Source organism: Phyllobates terribilis, unplaced genomic scaffold (genome assembly GCF_046119375.1).
Source record: "Phyllobates terribilis strain yellow unplaced genomic scaffold, ASM4611937v1 Scaffold_3__8_contigs__length_932513732, whole genome shotgun sequence".
NCBI lineage: Eukaryota > Metazoa > Chordata > Amphibia > Anura > Dendrobatidae > Phyllobates > Phyllobates terribilis.
This window is the reverse complement of record NW_027362763.1, coordinates 365,208,867-365,227,918: the sequence shown is the minus strand read 5'-3', so window position 1 is coordinate 365,227,918 and position 19,052 is coordinate 365,208,867. Positions and strand designations below refer to the sequence as shown.

At 45.5% G+C, this 19,052-nt stretch overlaps 1 protein-coding gene across 1 annotated transcript; it reads right to left on the bottom strand.

Annotated features, from left to right (window-relative positions):
• Positions 1-231: 231 nt before the first annotated feature.
• Positions 232-17,793, bottom strand: LOC141259422 (protein CLN8-like). The gene is made up of 3 exons (XM_073675378.1): positions 17,329-17,793; positions 7,785-8,425; positions 232-5,444 (listed from the first exon to the last, which is right to left on the bottom strand). The coding sequence occupies exons 2-3, from the start codon at positions 8,331-8,333 to the stop codon at positions 5,127-5,129; spliced, it is 867 nt and encodes a 288-aa protein (XP_073531479.1). The 5' UTR covers positions 8,334-8,425; positions 17,329-17,793; the 3' UTR covers positions 232-5,126.
• Positions 17,794-19,052: the final 1,259 nt, after the last annotated feature.

The window sequence follows — 19,052 nt, the reverse complement described above, 5'->3', positions numbered from 1 at the left end:
CCAGCTATTGGTAAATTTCCTCATCTTGGTAAGCATTGCCTATTCATCTCCAATCCTGGTTGGTATGCATGCCCCCCCCCCCCCCCCAATCCTGGTTGGTATGCATGCCCCCTCCCCCCCCCCCCCATCCTGGTTGGTATGCAAGCCCCTCCCCAATCTTGGTTGGTATGCAAGCCCCTCCCCATCCCTCAATCCTGGTTGGTACGCATGCCCCTCCCTATCCTTCAATCCTGGTTGGTACGCATGCCCCCCCCCCCCCCAATCACTGTACACATGAAAAAATAAACACTTCTACTCACCTTCCTTCCCTCTGCTCCAGCGCTGTGTCCAGTTCTGCCAGCAGCTGATCTCAGCATCTGAGCAGTACATGATGTCACTGCCATGTGCCCTCATACACTGAGGTGAACTGCGGGGATATTCACTCCTCTCCGGGACTATGGGTGTGGAGAGGAGTGGCTTAATGTCAGCAGCGGCCGCAGCGTTCCTCTGTGCCAGCTATTAAAGAGAATGAATATTCACTCCTCTCCATGCCCATGGGAGTGGAGAAAAGTGAATATTTATACTCGCTAATAGCGGGCATACAGGATCGTTAAGCTGCAGCAGGATGCCGGCGGCTGCGACTGATACTGAGCGCGCTATTAAAGAAAATGAATATTCACTCCTCTCCATTCCTATGTGCGTGGAGAAGAGTAAATATTTTCTTTAGCAGCAAGCACACATGGTAGCTGCAGCAGCCAGCTATCGCTACTGCCTGTGCCCGTTGCTCTGCCGCCGCAACCACCCCCACCACCTTCCACAGCCGGAATGTAAGTATATACTTGAGTATAAGGCGAGGGGGGCTTTTTCAGCATAAAAAAAATGTGCTGAAAAGGTTGGCTTATACACAAATATATATGGTATATACACCCCTCCGGTGCGAATGCTGTTCCAGCGGTGTCGGCCCTTGCGTTCCCTATGCTCATGTGAGGTTATGTCAAGCAAGTCCTGCGCCCAATCTGCACATTTTTGGGCGCATTGAACATTAACAGTAAGTGAGTTTCGGCTGCAATGTGACTTCTTGATGTTTGATTTGTCCGAAGGCGTGGACAGTGATGCCAGTGCAGATTGGGCGCAGGACATCGCTTGACATAACCTCACATGAGCACAGGGAACGCGAGAGTGTCGACACCGCTGGAACAGCGCAGGAGGGGAGTGTGTGTTTTTATTTTAATGGGGCCAAACATTAGGAATGAGAAGGCGGACGTCCAAACAGTGCACAAACCCTTTAAGTATTGCTTTTTTTTCCATGAATCTGTCTACACAGTGTAAGCTTTTCAAAATGAGTGGAAAATGTTTTAAAACAAATGGCTCTCACATAATGTCAATACGAAATATGGAAAAAAGGGGTATAGTGAACATCTTGACATACTTAGTGATGACACTGATCAACAAAATGAATACAAATTATTCACACTTCTGTTTTCAATTCTAAAAATATCCAAGGCTTAATTCTTCAGACTCTGCTAAAATAAAACTGATTTTTATTTCATTGTTTAAGGGATGTCCAAAACTCTTGCCTTAATGAAGACGTTTTGATACTTACAGTATAATCTATGCCTCTGCTAATCAATTTCTGTAATGTCTATGCTAAACCAAAATACATTATATTTTAAAAGGGGTTGAACTATTAGGGCAAATTGTGTTAATTTTATTTTTAAAAAACACATAGAAGTACCAACAATCAGTTCACCGTAAGCTCAACCGATTCTGAAGAGGAAATAAAGTACTAAAGGATATCCAATCAAGTGAATAGGCAACCATGTAATACAATCATGGGACTCACCAAAATTATTTTCTTATGTGAAGTCGTAAGTCACGGCTACTGGTTGGAGACCCACAACATTGTAAGACGGATTGAGTTATATAAATAGGACACGGTGAGGCTGCTTTTTTGTTTATTTACCATGTAATACAATCATGTGAAGTCCGCTCGAGCCTAACCCACCAAATGCCACACTACTCAATCTATACCAAATGGCCACTTGATTACAGATACCTAGCCATCATGATTGGAGCTTTCCGCTATGGAAATCAAACAAACGTTCCATAGGGCAGCATAAAATCTATCAGGTTCCATGGACCAGTGTTCATTGTTCAATCTTCCCATTGTGATTTTCACAATCTGAGTGACTTCAATGAGGCACACTCATCAGTACTAGACTAGCCAGAGCCACCATATCAAATAACTGCCACCTTGAAGAGTTTTCTCATACAAAGTAGGGTTGATATATAAAAATCTCAATAAAAAGGGATCCCGTAAATAGAAACAATTGTTGTCTAATGGAAACAGAAAGGCAAGACATCTGGGTCCTACCAGAAATTTGTCTCTGGGGACATGCACTTCTTGCCCTCTATGAGGTTGACCAATCGTAAGCCGGAAACGTCATGGGAAAAGAGAACATTCCCTCCTCTTTTCACCGATCTCTGCAGCTGTGTACAGATACAGTAGACCAGAGTTATCCATCATTACAAACCCTTCCAGATCTCATCTTCCTCCACACAGACTGCCATGAGATGAAATCTGGAAAGGTTTGTAATTATACATAACTCAGCTCTGCTGTATCTCTACACAACTGCAGAAATCAGTGAGGAAATGAGGGCAATTCTTTTCTCCCTTGCATGATGCTGCTGGCTTATGATTGGTTAACCTCATACAGGGTAAGAAGTACACGCCCCCAGTGACAAGTCTCTGGTAACACCCAGTTGGACTATAACCTAAATACCTCTGTAACGAAGAAAAGAAATGGAAAAAAAAAATAACACTTTACTTAGCTCTGCAGCAACTATTTTATGACGTGGTCAGTTAAAGGGGTATTCCCATCTCCAAGCTCCTATCCGAATATGTAGTAGGTGTAATAATAATAATATTAGCAAATACCTCCAATTAGAAATGTAGCATAGCGAATCAGAAAAACTATGTCCCTTTCCTTATGTGCAGGACCTTAGGTATTCATGGTTAAGACCACTAGGAACTAGCTAACCGTCACTAGATCAGTGGTCGTAACCATGGATAGCTAAGGTCCTGCAATGCCTGCACATGAGGAAAGAGACATAGCAAATCAGAAGAACCATACTACATTTCTAATTAGAGGCATTTGCTAATATTATTATTATTACACCTACTACATATTGGGATAAGATCTTGGAATACACCTTCATACATGTTCAAACTAGTGAAAGGTTCTCTTGATCTTAGTGACTGTTGTGGAAGGCTGAACCAATGGGCTAAATTTAATTCTACTCAATATTATTGATCGCTCAATATTCAGCAGAATCAAGTATGTGGACTCACTGCTACTACTACTACTGTGTGTTACGACAGGGTTGTAACATGCAGTCTGACCAGTAGCACCTAATCAAACCCATGTAGTTATTGCTTTTTAGAAAATCATTCTGCTTGTGTTATTATTATGTCTTGAAATTATATATGCAGATGGACCTTGCTCCCCTTCCCCCACAGCATGATGCCTCCACTGCCCCGCGCACAGTATAATGGCCTCCAGTTTACACTCACAAGTACTAAGTTGCAGATCCCACAGTGACCACTATCTGCTATAAGGCAACTTTTTCCAATCCTGTAGCAGCTGCCTCGGTCCAAAAGCCAGATAGGAACAGTCAAATGGATGAATGTGCCCCCATGGCCACAGTTTGCCCAGCTTTGGTATAGAGCGTATTTGAGTGGATGTAGGTCTCTAATATAGTGACCATTAACATTTTAGATGATAAACAGAATATAGAGTTATACTATAGTTAACACTTTCCATGTGAATCTCCCTTTATAAAAGGTTTGGCATATTCATAAATAACTCGCCAGCCAAATTATCAGGATATAATACAGTTCAAGAATTGCAATCTAAAGCCGATACCCGGCCTGTATAAACCTGTAACACTATATGTATTTGCCTAACGCAGAGAATGGAGGAGCACACGTCTCTAATCGCCATAACAGAAGATGAACAGCAGAACCGCTCATGATTTACATAAGTGGAGTGGTTTGCTTTCGCTAGTGATTTGGGGAAAATAGACATAAATTTAATTCTTCAACTAATTTCTCTAAACTGAAAAGTTAGAATAACTCTGAAGGGTCAGGCATTTCTGTACATTACACAGCCAATTAATTTCATTGGGAACTGCACCATTTCCCCTTTGGTAGGGTTGATATAAATACTTTTATGCCCCAAAAAAGACAGAAGTACAGGAGAAAAACTTTGTGCCATCCCCCCGATATTTCCATCTGATTTTAGTGGTCCTCGCAGCAGGATACCTGATTGACTTGTTAGGGGACAATCCTAAAATGGCTAAGAAATGAAATAGGGTTGTGTGTGCACCATTTTACCATTCATATGTACAAACTAGGGCAGTGGTGTCAGAGCTGTAAGAGTAGGATTCACTTTGCTTTTGTGCAAGCTTTACAACACTGAGCGGGTATTTCCTAAAGACCCCAAACATCAAGCAATACTCCTGCACGACAGTGTTACATTGGAAAAAGCTGCTGAACAAACACCATTAAATTAGATTAACATGTTCCCATATCACTAAAAAAAACACAGAAGAAATATATTATATAGCAATATGATATACCCCTTTTTCTGAATAAGAAAAAAAATAAAACCTCATCATGGTCACGTTACTTTGCTTGATATTTTTTTCTATGTCTGCCCCGACTGTCACTTGTTATTTTTGTTGGAACTTTTGTAGCATTATTATTCAGAGGAAAAGCAAAAATAACTCTTAAGTGCTATATCTCAGCCTCGTAGAAAGTTTTTTTCCCATAAACATGTGAGGGAAAAGAATGAGGTAACTGTGCTGCAGAAAGTATCCTATATAGTATAGATTAACTCAAAGCACATACTATGCAACCACGATTGCAAGTCTCGGTTTTCCATAGTCAAATCTATCATTTTGTGTCTATGCACAATTTTTTTTTTTTTTTTTACATAACTTTAAAGGATATGAAAAAAAACGCATGTAAACAAAAGGTAATCTGTACTCCTTATCGGACCTGCTCAAAGGATAGTTCTGTCCAGAAGAAAACACTGTTCTATTTAATCTTTCCAGGGAGCAATAGCTGTGGCCATCTTAATGCACTATTCATTCTTCTTTATGTTGTTTCCGCCATTTCTAGCCCTTGAAGATTTTTTGGATGTTGATTTAAAGTTCCAGTCAACAGGTGTCAGCAGCTGTTGGGTTTTCTTATAGGTCCAATATGGGTTTAGTAGGAGTGTAACCAAAGTGAGTCCAATGAAGAAGAAAGCTAGGTATAGCACGGTCACAGATCTCACCAGGCGATCCCAGTTGGAAAGAGATACCCACCACAAGTGATAGGTAAGGACCATACGGCAATGAAACATGTGAATCATAACCCACTGATTCACCTTCCAAAATAAGGTCTGTGACCAACCCGCCTAGAAGAGAAAAAAATAAATAGATAGGAAAATGAATGCAAAATTAGCCAGAAAGACTATAGCCATATGGTGACTGCTACTCAGGATGTACACTGTGCAATATAAATGTCAAACTGTGGCCCGTGGGCCAAATCTGGCCCGCAGGGTGGTTATATTTGGCCCTCGACACCAGAACCGCCATCCATCCTTATGTGGGCCCGTTATTCTGCACGGAGGACTATGAGGGGGCCCAGTTATTCTGCACGGAGGACTATGAGGGGGCCCAGTTATTCTGCACGGAGGACTATGAGGGGGCCCAGTTATTCTGCACGGAGGACTATGAGGGGGCCCAGTTATTCTGCACGGAGGACTATGAGGGGGCCCAGTTATTCTGCACGGAGGACTATGAGGGGGCCCAGTTATTCTGCACGGAGGACTATGAGGGGGCCCAGTTATTCTGCACGGAGGACTATGAGGGGGCCCAGTTATTCTGCACGGAGGACTATGTGGGGCCCATTATATTGTATACTTGTTGGCTAGCAACTTTGTCCAAGTTTTTCATTTTGACCCTCTGTGTGTTTCAAGTTTGACATCCCTGCTTTACAACAATAGAGTATTCCTATTACAGCAATTCCACTAAATAATTTTAAAGATTTGTGCACGTCAGTTTTTTTTTTTTTGCTCGAATGCAAATATCATAAATGCTCGCAGGTTATGTTTCTCGATTGTGATAGACCACAAACAAACTGTGTGTGGTCTGATCTTGCAATCACATGAATCATTTGCAACATCTCCGACTGTCTGTTGGTTAACAAGGGAGAACGAGCAAAAATTATAATAAATTGATTTTATATTTGCTGACTACACTACTTTTGTTTGTCAAAGCTAAAATGGAACGAGAATGAGAAATCTTAAGTCCCCTGTGTGTACGAAGTGATATTGCTCCACTCACTGTGGAAGAAAAAAAAAAAAAAAAAAAAAAAAAAAGCAGTACAAATTGCACGTGGAGGAGTTTCTCCATTCAGGGTCTCACATAGAATACCTAGTATATTTAGCCCTCTGTATCTTTGTGTGAGTCTTCTACTGACTATAGAATCTGCATTTAAGTGTTTCTGCACTTAAGGGACTGTCAGCACAGAATGACTGTTCAAACCAAGTACAGGTGCTCCGTGCACCCTTGGTGTGGCTAAACATTTAAGTTCAACTTCCCACCTACTCTATAGAAGAGTGGACAATCATAGAAGAGGTGGTGGGATGTTTGGCTACACCAAGGGTGCACAGAGTGCCTGGACTTGGTTTGAACAGTAATTCTGTGTTAAAAGACTCCCTTCAACCTTACAAGGACATCGTTAGTGTTGAAGGAGCTCCGCCAGCTCCACTCACTTCTATATTGGGAGGAGATCGGGGCCAGTGACGTCACATCTACAGATAACTGCTGGATCCCATGTGTGAGCAGTAGATATCGCGTACCTGTCCTATTCACTAGGACTTTATCATAAGATAGATGCAGGCCACCAGTAACTCCTGTACGTGATGTCAGTGGCCCACTCACTTCTGTATCAGTTTATTCTACAGTAATTACATATATCTAAGTGGCATATTACTTAATTCAATCATTGTATATGGATTTGTTAGAGCTAAACCGTGTAGCTAATATTTTGTGACACATTTTGCCAGCTTAGTTTACCCCAACATGCAGTTGAGCATTGTGCATTTACTCTGTTTAGTCGTATTTGTATCAGGCTTCTAGAACAGTATTTTGTGACTGATCTGTACCTTGGCGCCCTCTGGTGGCTGTTCTTCTGTATTGTCTCTTGCTTTTTATTATCCATGATTTTAATGCTCATTTAGAACAGTAATACAGATTATTTAGCCAATACTGACGGATGTCTCTAACTGACCGCTCTAGTGGATACTACAGTGGTCATTAGAACTGGTGAAAATCAATGTGCAGGACCCAGTTCAATTGGCCATATCCGTAATCTATGGGCACTGGATGGGAGACCTACCTGAGAAACCCCTCTTACCTGACAGCATCCCTAGATACTCTTGATTAGCCGGCCTGCTGCAACATCATAGTATAATATACATGTGACGTTGTGCCAAGCAATTAAAAGAAAATCCCGGGATGCTGGCAGCTACGAGGTGGTTCACAGGACTCTTGTCCAGCGGCCCTAGATTGCTGACGTGGCCGACTGACTGCTCCTGCCAGTTGATTTGCACAAACTCTCATGGTCATGCATGGGGATTCGGAAATCTCCATTATGATCACTTGGGATCCTAGCCATTCGACATGCCCTGTAGATAGGTGAACATTTTCTGTTTATGGAAAAAAAACCTTAAATCCAACAGTATTCTTACCTTTAGCAGCATCCATGAAATACAGGTGAATGGAGTACTCATCTCTAATAATAACGTGACCATGGGCATATAATGTCCCACTGTGCTACAGATGACAGCACCAGAATATCCTATAAAAGCAAAAAAGTGGTGGACAGCCAAAAAGAGGTCAAATGTCCAGAACACAAAATTAGATGTGTGAAGAGCAAGGTTTTCAAATAGAAAGAACCCAACTGCTATCAAGATGGTAAAAGCAGCCCAGCCCTGCTGACCCATGATCTTATCAGCAGCGAGAACTGGGTCAATTAGTAGTGCATTTAGGCCAGCCACAATACACTGGACTCCGAATACTGCCCTTGTAGCCGCAAGGCTCCAAAATACCTTCTCTTTGGCAGGTAGTGATCTATAAGTGGCAAAAAGCATAATAGATGCAAGGTGACTAAATGCAAAAATGCCTACGTAAAATAAAAATCCTGCCGCTATCAGAGTCAGGCGGGTGTTCCATGATGAATAGTCCAAATCAAAGTCTAAACTGCTCAGGGCAGCCAAGAGATCACCGTGAGCAGCCATCTTCCAGGAAGAACGAGTCGTGTATGTGCCTTCTACTTGTATACTAGCAGCTTCTTATTATACATAGTCCGGATAGTACATGTCAGCATTACCTGCAAAACATAAAAGCATACATGAAGAAAACACACAGACAGACTAGAAGTCTTCCTGAAGGGTTTTCTTATTTAAAAAAATCTGAGAGTCTTACTATAAACTGTATACCGTATTTTTCGCAGGGCTGTGGAGTCGGTAAGCCAAACCTCCGACTCAGACTCCTCAATTTCCATGACACCGATTCCAACTGAACTCCGACTCCCTCATACATGGCTCATGTTTAAGTGATATTAGTGCAGCACAGATTCATCTCAGCTAAAAGTCTAGACTCTTAGATCAGAAATAGGACAGATATTTATAGGATATTTCATAACTTTCCCAAATTATTGTGAAAAAAAAAATTCCCCACAGACTGCATTGGAACTACTGTACAGGGCTGTGGAGTCTGTGTCCATTTTGGTGGAGTCGGTATAAAATGGACATACTCCAACTCCTAAAATATATAATAAACTAGATGGTGGACCGATTCTAACGCATCGGGTATCCTAGAATATGTATGCGGCCGACCGGGCGCGACTAATCAGCGAAGCAATGTTTAAATGGGTTGTGTACTACTTTAAATTAACCCCCCAATGTATCCCCCCGGGGCCCCTAATGAATTTTTTAATTACGTCATGTTGTCAATACTGCTTGTGACAACATCGCTGACCACGCACAGCCAGCACGTAATTCCTCCGGCTGCAGCCGGCTCTTGCTTCCGCTTATATCACGACTATTTGCGGCTGCAGCCAAGGGTCTCCTGTTCCACGTACCATGGTGAATGACGGGCTGTGGGCGGTGTTATCCCCCATCGTGTCACACCCAGCATCCACCGCGCGCTCTGTCAATGAATGCGCGTGCGGTGGATGCCAGGTGTAACGGATGGGGGATAACACCGCCCATCACTCACCGTGGAACGCGAAACAGGAGACCCCCTGGCTGCAGTCGCAAATAGTCGTGACATAAGCGGAAGCAAGAGCCAGCTGCAGCCGGGGGTCACGTTCCCGACGTTGTCTGTGAGATTCTGAATCCTGGGCTTGTCTGGTGGCAGTGTGTTGTGGTGTCTCCTGTTGCCGACGTTTTCTGTGAGATTCCGCATTCTGGTCTTTTGTGGCAGCAGTTTGTTGTGGTGTCTATTGCTCTCAACGTTGTTGTTTCCTTGCTGCTTTTCTGTCATCCTAAATGGCGTATTTTCGCTTACGATCCATTGAAGACAGGAAGCTTAAATCGTGATAACGTGCAGTAAAGAAATAACTGTTCAGCACTCTGACTGGCAGAACGTGTTTAGTAAACGTGACTGAACTATGTCGCACTGTGACTGACAGAACGTATTCCTTAAACGTGACAGAAGTACATCACACACTGACTGACAAAACATGTTCAGTCCGTCATGGGCAGTTGGTGTCACATGGGCGGAGTCAGCCCTGCTATTTCCCGACGGTGGCGTACTTATTTTAAATCCGGTGCCAATTGGCCGGAGAGCGTGTTTAAATTTGGTGCCAATATCGCTGATTGGTCGTGGCCGCGACCAATCAGCGAGCCTTCTTAGTGAGGAAAGGGGAGCGGCGCTGCCTGTGCGGGTACTTCCGCTGCGAGAAACCGGGAGATGACTGGCTAGTGCCGGTCATCTCCCGGCTGCGAGCAACAGAAGTATCCCGACCGGCAGCGCCGCTCCCCGGTCCTCCCTTCACACTTGCCGTCGGGAGATCAGCGGCTAGAGCCGCTGATCTCCCGACGGTAGCAGCATGGAGGTCAGCGGCGCCGCCGGTCGGAGTACTTATGCTGCGAGCAGCTGGGAGATGACCTCCATGGGGCAGATGAGCAGCTAACGGCTGCCATCTTGTTCGGAAATCCCGCGTCGCTGATTGGCCCGGCCGCGGCCAATCAGCGACGCTGGATTTCCTGGACAGACAGACGGGATAAGACGATTATATATATTAGATTGGGTACAGTAGTTCAATGCAGTTTGTGGGGAATATTTTTTCATAAGAATTTGGGAAAGTTATGAAAGGTCTGTCCTATTCCTGATCTAAGGGTCTAGACTTTTAGCTGAGATGAATCTGTGCTACAGTAAATTTATCACTTAAACATGAGCCATGTATGAGGGAGTCGTGGAGTCGAAGTCATGGAAATTGAGGAGTCGGAGGTTTGGCTTACCGACTCCACAGCCCTGATACTGTAGCCAATTTATTATATAGTATATTTTAGGAGTCGGTCCATTTTATACCGACTGATTCCCATTCGATGAAAATGGACACCGACGCCACGACTCCGACGCCCTGATTTTTCGGCCTATAAGACGCACTTTTTTTCCTCCAAAATTTTAGAGGAAATTGGGGGGAGGGGGTGCATCTTATAGTTTGAATGTACCATATTTATTATACTGTTGCTGTGGATGGTGGGGGTTGTGGCAGCGGAGGAGCGGCCACAGAAGGCAGCAGCCGCCTACTCTAACTAACACTGTGCCCACTGCTAAAGAAAATGAATATTCACTACTCCCCACACCCATGGGCGTGCAGAGCACTGAATATTCATTTGCCTTTAATAGCACAGAGTCAGCAACAGCCGCGACTCCTGCAGTTGCTTGGCGGTCACGTGTGCCCGCTATTAAAGAGCATGAATATTCACTACTCCCCACTCCAATGGGCGGAGAGTAGTGAATATTCATGTTCTTTAATAGAGGGCACACGTGATTGTCCAGCCACTGCAGGAGCCACGGCTGCAGCTAGTGTGTGTGCCTGCTATTAAGGCGAATGAAGTCACCACTCAACACACCCATAGTCCTGGCATGGAGAACAATGAATCTTCCAGCAGCTCATCTCACCGTGTGAGGGCACATGGCAGTCACGTCATGAGAAGCTCATACAGTGAGATCAGCTGCTGGTAGCAGAACGGGACATAGAACTGGAGCAGAGGGAAGGAAGGCATGTAGAATCCTTTATTTATTTATTTATTTTGTGTGCAGCGTGATGGGGATGAGGGGGCCATACATACCAGGATGGAGGACACTACCCCTTTAACAGTGTAAGCAGCCGACCTCCTTCCCCATAAAAGAGCATCATGACAACATTTCTTGCTTCATTTTTTTTTTTCTATTTTCCTCCTCTAAAACCTAGGTGGTCTTATTGTCTGGTGCATCTTATAGTCCGAAAAATATGGTACATTGCTAAAGCTGCTACTACTCTACTAGAGCATGTGGCCACTATCATTGTTGCTGAGTCACACTACCAAAAAGAGCTGCTTCTGAAAATTCACCCACCACAGGTCCAGTACTAACTGTCAAGAAAATAAATAGGACCGACAGCCCTTAAAGATGACATTGGGTAAAAGTCTTTCATCAGCAGACAGTAAGTTAGCCATGCTTTGATTTAAAAGGGGATTGTCCTGTAAACAAAGTATGGTACATTTTAATCAATTGATTTTGTAATAAGTTTCACAATTGTATAGGTTAAAGAAAAAAAAAATATATAAAAAGGGTCCTGTGCTGAGAATTTTATGCAGAGCTGCTCCAGTTCATGGTCAGCACATACCACATTCATGATAAGAGAGTATACAGACAAAAAAAAAAAAAAAAGAAAAAAAAAAAAAAGGGTTATCGCAGCTGCTGCTTCCTAAGGCAACACATTTCCCTCACTGTTTTACCACAGTTGTCAGTGTTTGATGCATCTCCAGTCCTCGAAGGTCATCATAAATCAAGTCAGTAATGTAGGAGCTAATCTTGTGTCAATCTGATTTAGAATGAGATCAGAGGGCTGGAGATGCAACAGAGACACTCACTCCTGTGATAAAACAGGCAGAAAAATATGGTACCCCAGAAAGCAGCAGCTGCAAGCATCTACTGTGTCATCTGCATACTCACTTATCATAAGTGACTCATACAGTGCCCGACATTATACAGGGGTAGCGTGGGGCACATCTGTTTCTGCGCACCATTGGTAATGGTGTCAATAGACCCCTACTTCTACCTTGCCCCTTCCATACTGGGATATACTTACAACTTTGTGTGGTGGGATTTCAGTTGACTGACTGGTCATATTGAGACATTACAGGATTGGTTACATTAACATGGTTGGTGGCTATACTCTAGTAAAATAAATAGTTTGAACTTTGTATTTAACCAACCTGTTTATACTTTATTGGTCCTTTTCTCCATAGAATAAATATGGAACATGTGTTCCCTCATTATTCCTCCTGTAGGAGACCTCATTTTAACATGTTATGCATATCTTTTTAATGTAATTCTAATAAAATGTGTTGTTCTATTTGGTGGTTTATGGTTACTCCATGGTTTGTTTTCTTGTATACATTGTTTAGGAGTATTCCACCTCCCCATGATTCTCTTTATTAATGTGGGGGAACTCTATGGGCTTTGTGATTCCCAGCCATGTTCACATATGATGTACTTTTTGAATATTTGTCCAGCCATTACACAGTACATAGCAGGGGCACATTTATAAAATATTATTTAAGCACAGGAACTTTTTTTTTTTTTTTTTTCTTAAACAGATCCAATTGTAGAAATCTCTCTTATTCCAAGATCTATTAAATTAAAATGTACTTTGTTCATGACTACCCCTTAACTTTTTGCCGCCCGCCCAAAGTCTTAAGATGTCAGAACAGACATTTTACTCCCATTGGAGGCGGCAGAGACAGTTTGTCTCCTCTGCCTTCATGATCACAGTATACACAGCACTGAAAGTGAAAAATAGATGCAACACTGAGATTTCAAAATAAATATATATGTTAAAAAGCTGGCAGGGGCCCAAGTATCCAAACTTTTTGGTCTCACATCCAATCATTCACAATAACACATTTATCTAATTTTGCAACAAAAAGAACCTTCACGGGCTATCTTTGATTAACTAGACCCAGAAACATACCATTGGGTTAAGTGCCCACGATGCAGAAATGCTCAGAATTTTTCCTGAGCGTTTCTGCATCTCCCTGGCAGAAAAAACGCATGTGGATTGTACATGCGGTTTCCTGTCAGGGACATGCGGATGTGAAGCGTTTTTCACATGCGATTTCGCATGCGGGTTGTCAAGCGATTTTAGCATCACTTGGAAAGTGACAAACACAAGCTGTATAATCAATAAATGAAAAAGAGGTGTACACAACAGCCAAAATGTTGCAAAACAATCTAAACATTTTATTAAATATAAAAGCAGTAAAAAAGGACAAACGAGAGTAGTGCAGGATGGCATAATGCACCAAGGTAGGACCAATAAATTGTAAACTGTCCACACATCAGAGGAGATCCCATGGATAAATGGATAAGATGTGATTGCACAATGACCTATGGCCACAATACATTAAGTACAGATGCCAAAATGGGGCTATTGTCAAGAACATGTCATATCAAACAAGGGATTTGTAACAAGATGAGGGTACAGAGAACAAAAAAAAAAAAGCACCCCTTGCCACCCTTCCATAAAGGCCAGATTTATGGACTAATGACTAATAATTGTCCTGTGGACGGATTCTCCCAGCTGAGCTGTGGGTCTCTGCAGCTCCTCCGGAGTCACCATGATCCTTTCAGCTGCTTCTCTAACTAGTTCTCTCCTTACTTGAGATGTCAGTTTAGGTAGACAGCCATGTCTTGATAGGTTTGCAGTTGTGCCGTACGCCTTCCATTTTTGGATGATGGATTGGCTTTTTTTTTTTTTTTTTTTTTTTTTTTTTAAATAACCTAACCGTTCTTTGCTCTTCTCCACAACTTTACCCCTGACCTGTCTGGTGTGTTCCTTTGTTTCCATGATGCCATTTGATCCCTAATGTTCTCATCCAAACCTCTGAGGCATTCACAGAACAACAGTAGTTATACTGAGAATAAATTACACACAGGTGGAATCAATTTACTAATTATGTTGGTCACTCAGGATTTTATTTAGGGGTATCAGGCTATGTGCCCACGATGCAGAAATGCTTCATATTTGTTACGCTTCTCCCTGGCAGGAAAAATGCATGCGGGTTTTACATGCATTTTTCCCGCCAGGTAGAAGCGTTTGTGAAGCGTGTTTGCATGCATTTCTGCATGCGGGTTATCAAGCGCTTTTCCAAGCGATTTTAGTATCACTTGGAAAAGTGCTTGACAACTTGTTCACACTATATAAATCCATGCAGCCGGCATGGATTTATAGTAGTGTGACCAAGTTAGTTAAAAACAAGAATAAGAATGGTAAAAAATAAAAAAATAAAGTTTATACTCACCTTCCGATGTCCTCCCGGTGTTTTGTCTGCTCCGTCCAGTGTCTTGCACTGCTCGCGGTGGTGTGAAGGACCTGCGGTGACGTCATTGAGCCATGTGATGGGTCACATGACTCAGTGACGTCATGGTAGGTCGTACAACAGCGCGAGCAGTGGAAGACATCGGAGGGAGCAGACAAAACACCGGGAGGACATCGGAAGGCGAGTATAAACTTTATTTTTTATTTTAAATTCTTTTTTTTACAGTTTCTATGGTACCCAGGTCTAGACGAGAGTCTCCTCTCCTCCAGACTTGGGTACCATCCGCACATTGAAACGCATATAATCCGTGAGTACAAATGTACTGACACGGATTATATGCGTCTCAATGCAAGTCAATGGCGGCGATTACGCTGCGTGTCCGCAAAATTAATGAACATGCTGTGGATTTTTGAGCGCAGCATAAACGCTGCAGAAAAATCCGTAGCATGGGCATTGACATTGCGGCTTGTCATTGGGGACCATGGGGAGCGGATTACCAAGCGTTTATGCTGCGGAATTTCCGCAGCATAAAAGCTTGGAAAGCGCATAGTGGGCACACAGCCTCAGACTACAGGGGGCTGAATACAAATGCACGTCACAATTTTCGTATATATATTTTTAAAATAATTAGAAAACCATGTTTTATTTTGTTTTCACTTCACAAATACTTCCTATTTTGTGTTGATACATCACATAAAATCCCAATAAAATACATTTACGTTTCTGTGCGTCATGTGGAAAAATTTACAGGTTATAAATACAATTTCAAGGCACTGTATATAGAGAAAGACATGTCAATCAACTGGAGTGAGGCAAAGAGAAGCTTGCCGGGTGCTGCAGCGGTCTAGCCAGGTCTCTCCCTATAGTCCCCAAATACGTTTATGTTGAAACATCACAGCTATTCAGAGCAGCAATCCCGCACCCAGGCTCTGTTTCACGCTGCCCATGGTTCGGGTAGAATGAATCTAATGGCAGGTTCCCTTTAACAACAAGCGCAGATTTATCAAGACTGTCTACAGTGAAACCATGTCTTCCCTGCCGTCTCAGAGCTGCTACCATTTTCCCAAAGCTGATTGTCTGTTGCCCATAGCAATTTCAATAAATCTGTAGGTAAGTTACAGTTACCACTGGACATTTTCTCTCTCATTTGCTCACTTTAGTACTCCAGGCACAGATGGGTTGGGTTAGAAATCGCTGCAGCCCTTTCATAGCTTAGGAAGGGGCCACAACAGTTTCTAGTGAAGAGGCTGCTGATCGGGTCACAGACTGATGTCGCAGAATAAGAACTGCACATGACCCGTGAACTTGGCAGACATCCGAAGACTGCTGACTATCGGGATCCTCATGGTATAAAGTTATACACAGTCAAACAGCTTCACTTCTCTATTCTTACCGCAGGGAACAAAACTGCACTAAGGTTAGGGTCACACAAGTGGGGAATATAAAACGTTTCATCCAGAAAAGTGGGACGATATTTTTCTTGTCATCCATGTGCAATTAGATTTTTTTTTACAGCCGCAGCTATTAATCATTTTCAGTACAGAATTGCAATCCAGTCATTTAAAAAAAAAAAAAAAAAAAACCACACCAAAGGCTACACTGTGGCTCCGTATAGCATACACTTGAATGAATGAGACTCGTCCGATTTACAGAAGACACTAATGCACGCTGCAATGTATTTCACAAGCAGAATCGGTCACTGAAAAAAATCTGCACTGCCCCATCGAATAACGGTCTAATAACGGTCTGAGCACGGTCCTTTTTTCTTTCCCACTGACAGCATTTGGACCGACAATCCGGGTTAGTGAACAAGCCCTTACAGCAATAGCCTGAGTGTCATCTGCTGGTTACAGTTCATAACCCGGGTTACACATAGTTGACAGGTCACACACTGATCTGGGTCAGGAGCTTGTGCTGTTCTGTCATTGATTGTGACCCCGATGTATGCGACCCTACAGGAGACCGTCAGCCCGGAGGCACTGACCCCCGATGTATGCGACCCTACAGGAGACCGTCAGCCCGGAGGCACTGACCCCCGATGTATGCGACCCTACAGGAGACCGTCAGCCCGGAGGCACTGACCCCCGATGTATGCGACCCTACAGGAGACCGTCAGCCCGGAGGCACTGACCCCCGATGTATGCGACCCTACAGGAGACCGTCAGCCCGGAGGCACTGACCCCCGATGTATGCGACCCTACAGGAGACCGTCAGCCCGGAGGCACTGACCCCCGATGTATGCGACCCTACAGGAGACCGTCAGCCCGGAGGCACTGACCCCCGATGTATGCGACCCTACAGGAGACCGTCAGCCCGGAGGCACTGACCCCCGATGTATGCGACCCTACAGGAGACCGTCAGCCCGGAGGCACTGACCCCCGATGTATGCGACCCTACAGGAGACCGTCAGCCCGGAGGCACTGACCTGACCTCACCCACCATGTGAGGAGGGTCTAACCACACAGGAGTTTAGCCCACCCTAACACCACATAAGATCACCTGACAGTACAGCTGCCGAGCCTGAGGACAATTTGCAGGATTCCACTGTGCACGGGGCAGACACTAGAAAGTCATAATATTACACTCCAGATAGTTACACAGAACAACCTGCAACATTCCTGAGACCACACACAAATATTATATCATACACATATTATATGTATAATTACTATCATACACACAGGCAACTACTCACGAGGAAGCTGCAGGTAAGTCCGCGCTCACATCTCAGCACACACTGACAGCCCGAAGGAATCTCCGCGCTGCTCCACCACTGCACAGCATCACGTGATCAGCAGTCACATTCTCCCCAGAACTTCCTGCCTTCACAGGGCGCCTCACCACGTGACTGGAGGACCGTACCATTGTCTGACAGGAGGCTGGAGAGCAGTGCGCGGGGCTGCAGCGCCGCCTGTGTTCTCTCCTCAGCACTGCATGTTTCTTCACTTTACAGCCCCGCGTATATAAGCCCTGGCGCCCTCTGGGAGGCGCTCTGTGTACTTTTCTTTTTCCAGAATAATAAAGGGCATCAGCGCCTACACTGCAGCCTACGCTCCGTACGCCGCAGCTCATCGCCTCTCCGTACACCTCAGCTCATCACCACTCCGTACGCCTCTGCTCATCGCCGCTCCGTACGCCGCAGCCCATCACCGCTCCGTACGCCTCTGCACATCACCGCTCCGTACGCCTCTGCACATCACCGCTCCGTACGCCTCTGCTCATCACCGCTCCGTACGCCGCAGCCCATCACCGCTCCGTACGCCGCAGCCCATCACCGCTCCGTACGCCTCTGCCCATCACCGCTCCGTACGCCTCTGCCCATCACCACTCCGTACGCCTCTGCTCATCGCCGCTCCGTACGCCTCTGCTCATCGCCGCTCCGTACGCCTCTGCTCATCGCCGCTCCGTACGCCTCTGCCCATCACCGCTCCGTACGCCTCTGCTCATCACCGCTCCGTACGCCGCAGCCCATCACCGCTCCGTACGCCGCAGCCCATCACCGCTCCGTACGCCTCTGCTCATCGCCTCTCCGTACGCCTCTGCACATCGCCTCTCCGTACACCGCAGCTCATCACCACTCCGTACGCCTCTGCTCATCGCCGCTCCGTACGCCGCAGCCCATCGCCGCTCCATACGCCTCTGCTCATCGCCGCTCCGTACGCCGCAGCCCATGACCGCTCCGTACGCCGCAGCCCATCACCGCTCCGTACGCCTCTGCTCATCGCCTCTCCGTACGCCTCTGCACATCGCCTCTCCGTACACCGCAGCTCATCACCACTCCGTACGCCTCTGCTCATCGCCGCTCCGTACGCCGCAGCCCATCGCCGCTCCATACGCCTCTGCTCATCGCCGCTCCGTACGCCGCAGCCCATGACCGCTCCGTACGCCGCAGCCCATCACCGCTCCGTACGCCTCTGCTCATCGCCTCTCCGTACGCCTCTGCACATCGCCTCTCCGTACACCGCAGCTCATCACCACTCCGTACGCCTCTGCTCATCACCGCTCCGTACGCCGCAGCCCATCGCCGCTCCATACGCCTCTGCTCATCACCGCTCCGTACGCCGCAGCCCATCACCGCTCCGTACGCCGCAGCCCATCACCGCTCCGTACGCCTCTGCTCATCGCCTCTCCGTACGCCTCTGCACATCGCCTCTCCGTACACCGCAGCTCATCACCACTCCGTACGCCTCTGCTCATCGCCGCTCCGTACGCCGCAGCCCATCGCCGCTCCATACGCCTCTGCTCATCGCCGCTCCGTACGCCGCAGCCCATGACCGCTCCGTACGCCGCAGCCCATCGCCGCTCCGTACGCCTCTGCTCATCACCGCTCCGTACGCCTCTGCACATCGCCTCTCCGTACGCCGCAGCTCATCACCGCTCCGTACGCCTCTGCTCATCGCCGCTCCGTACGCCTCTGCT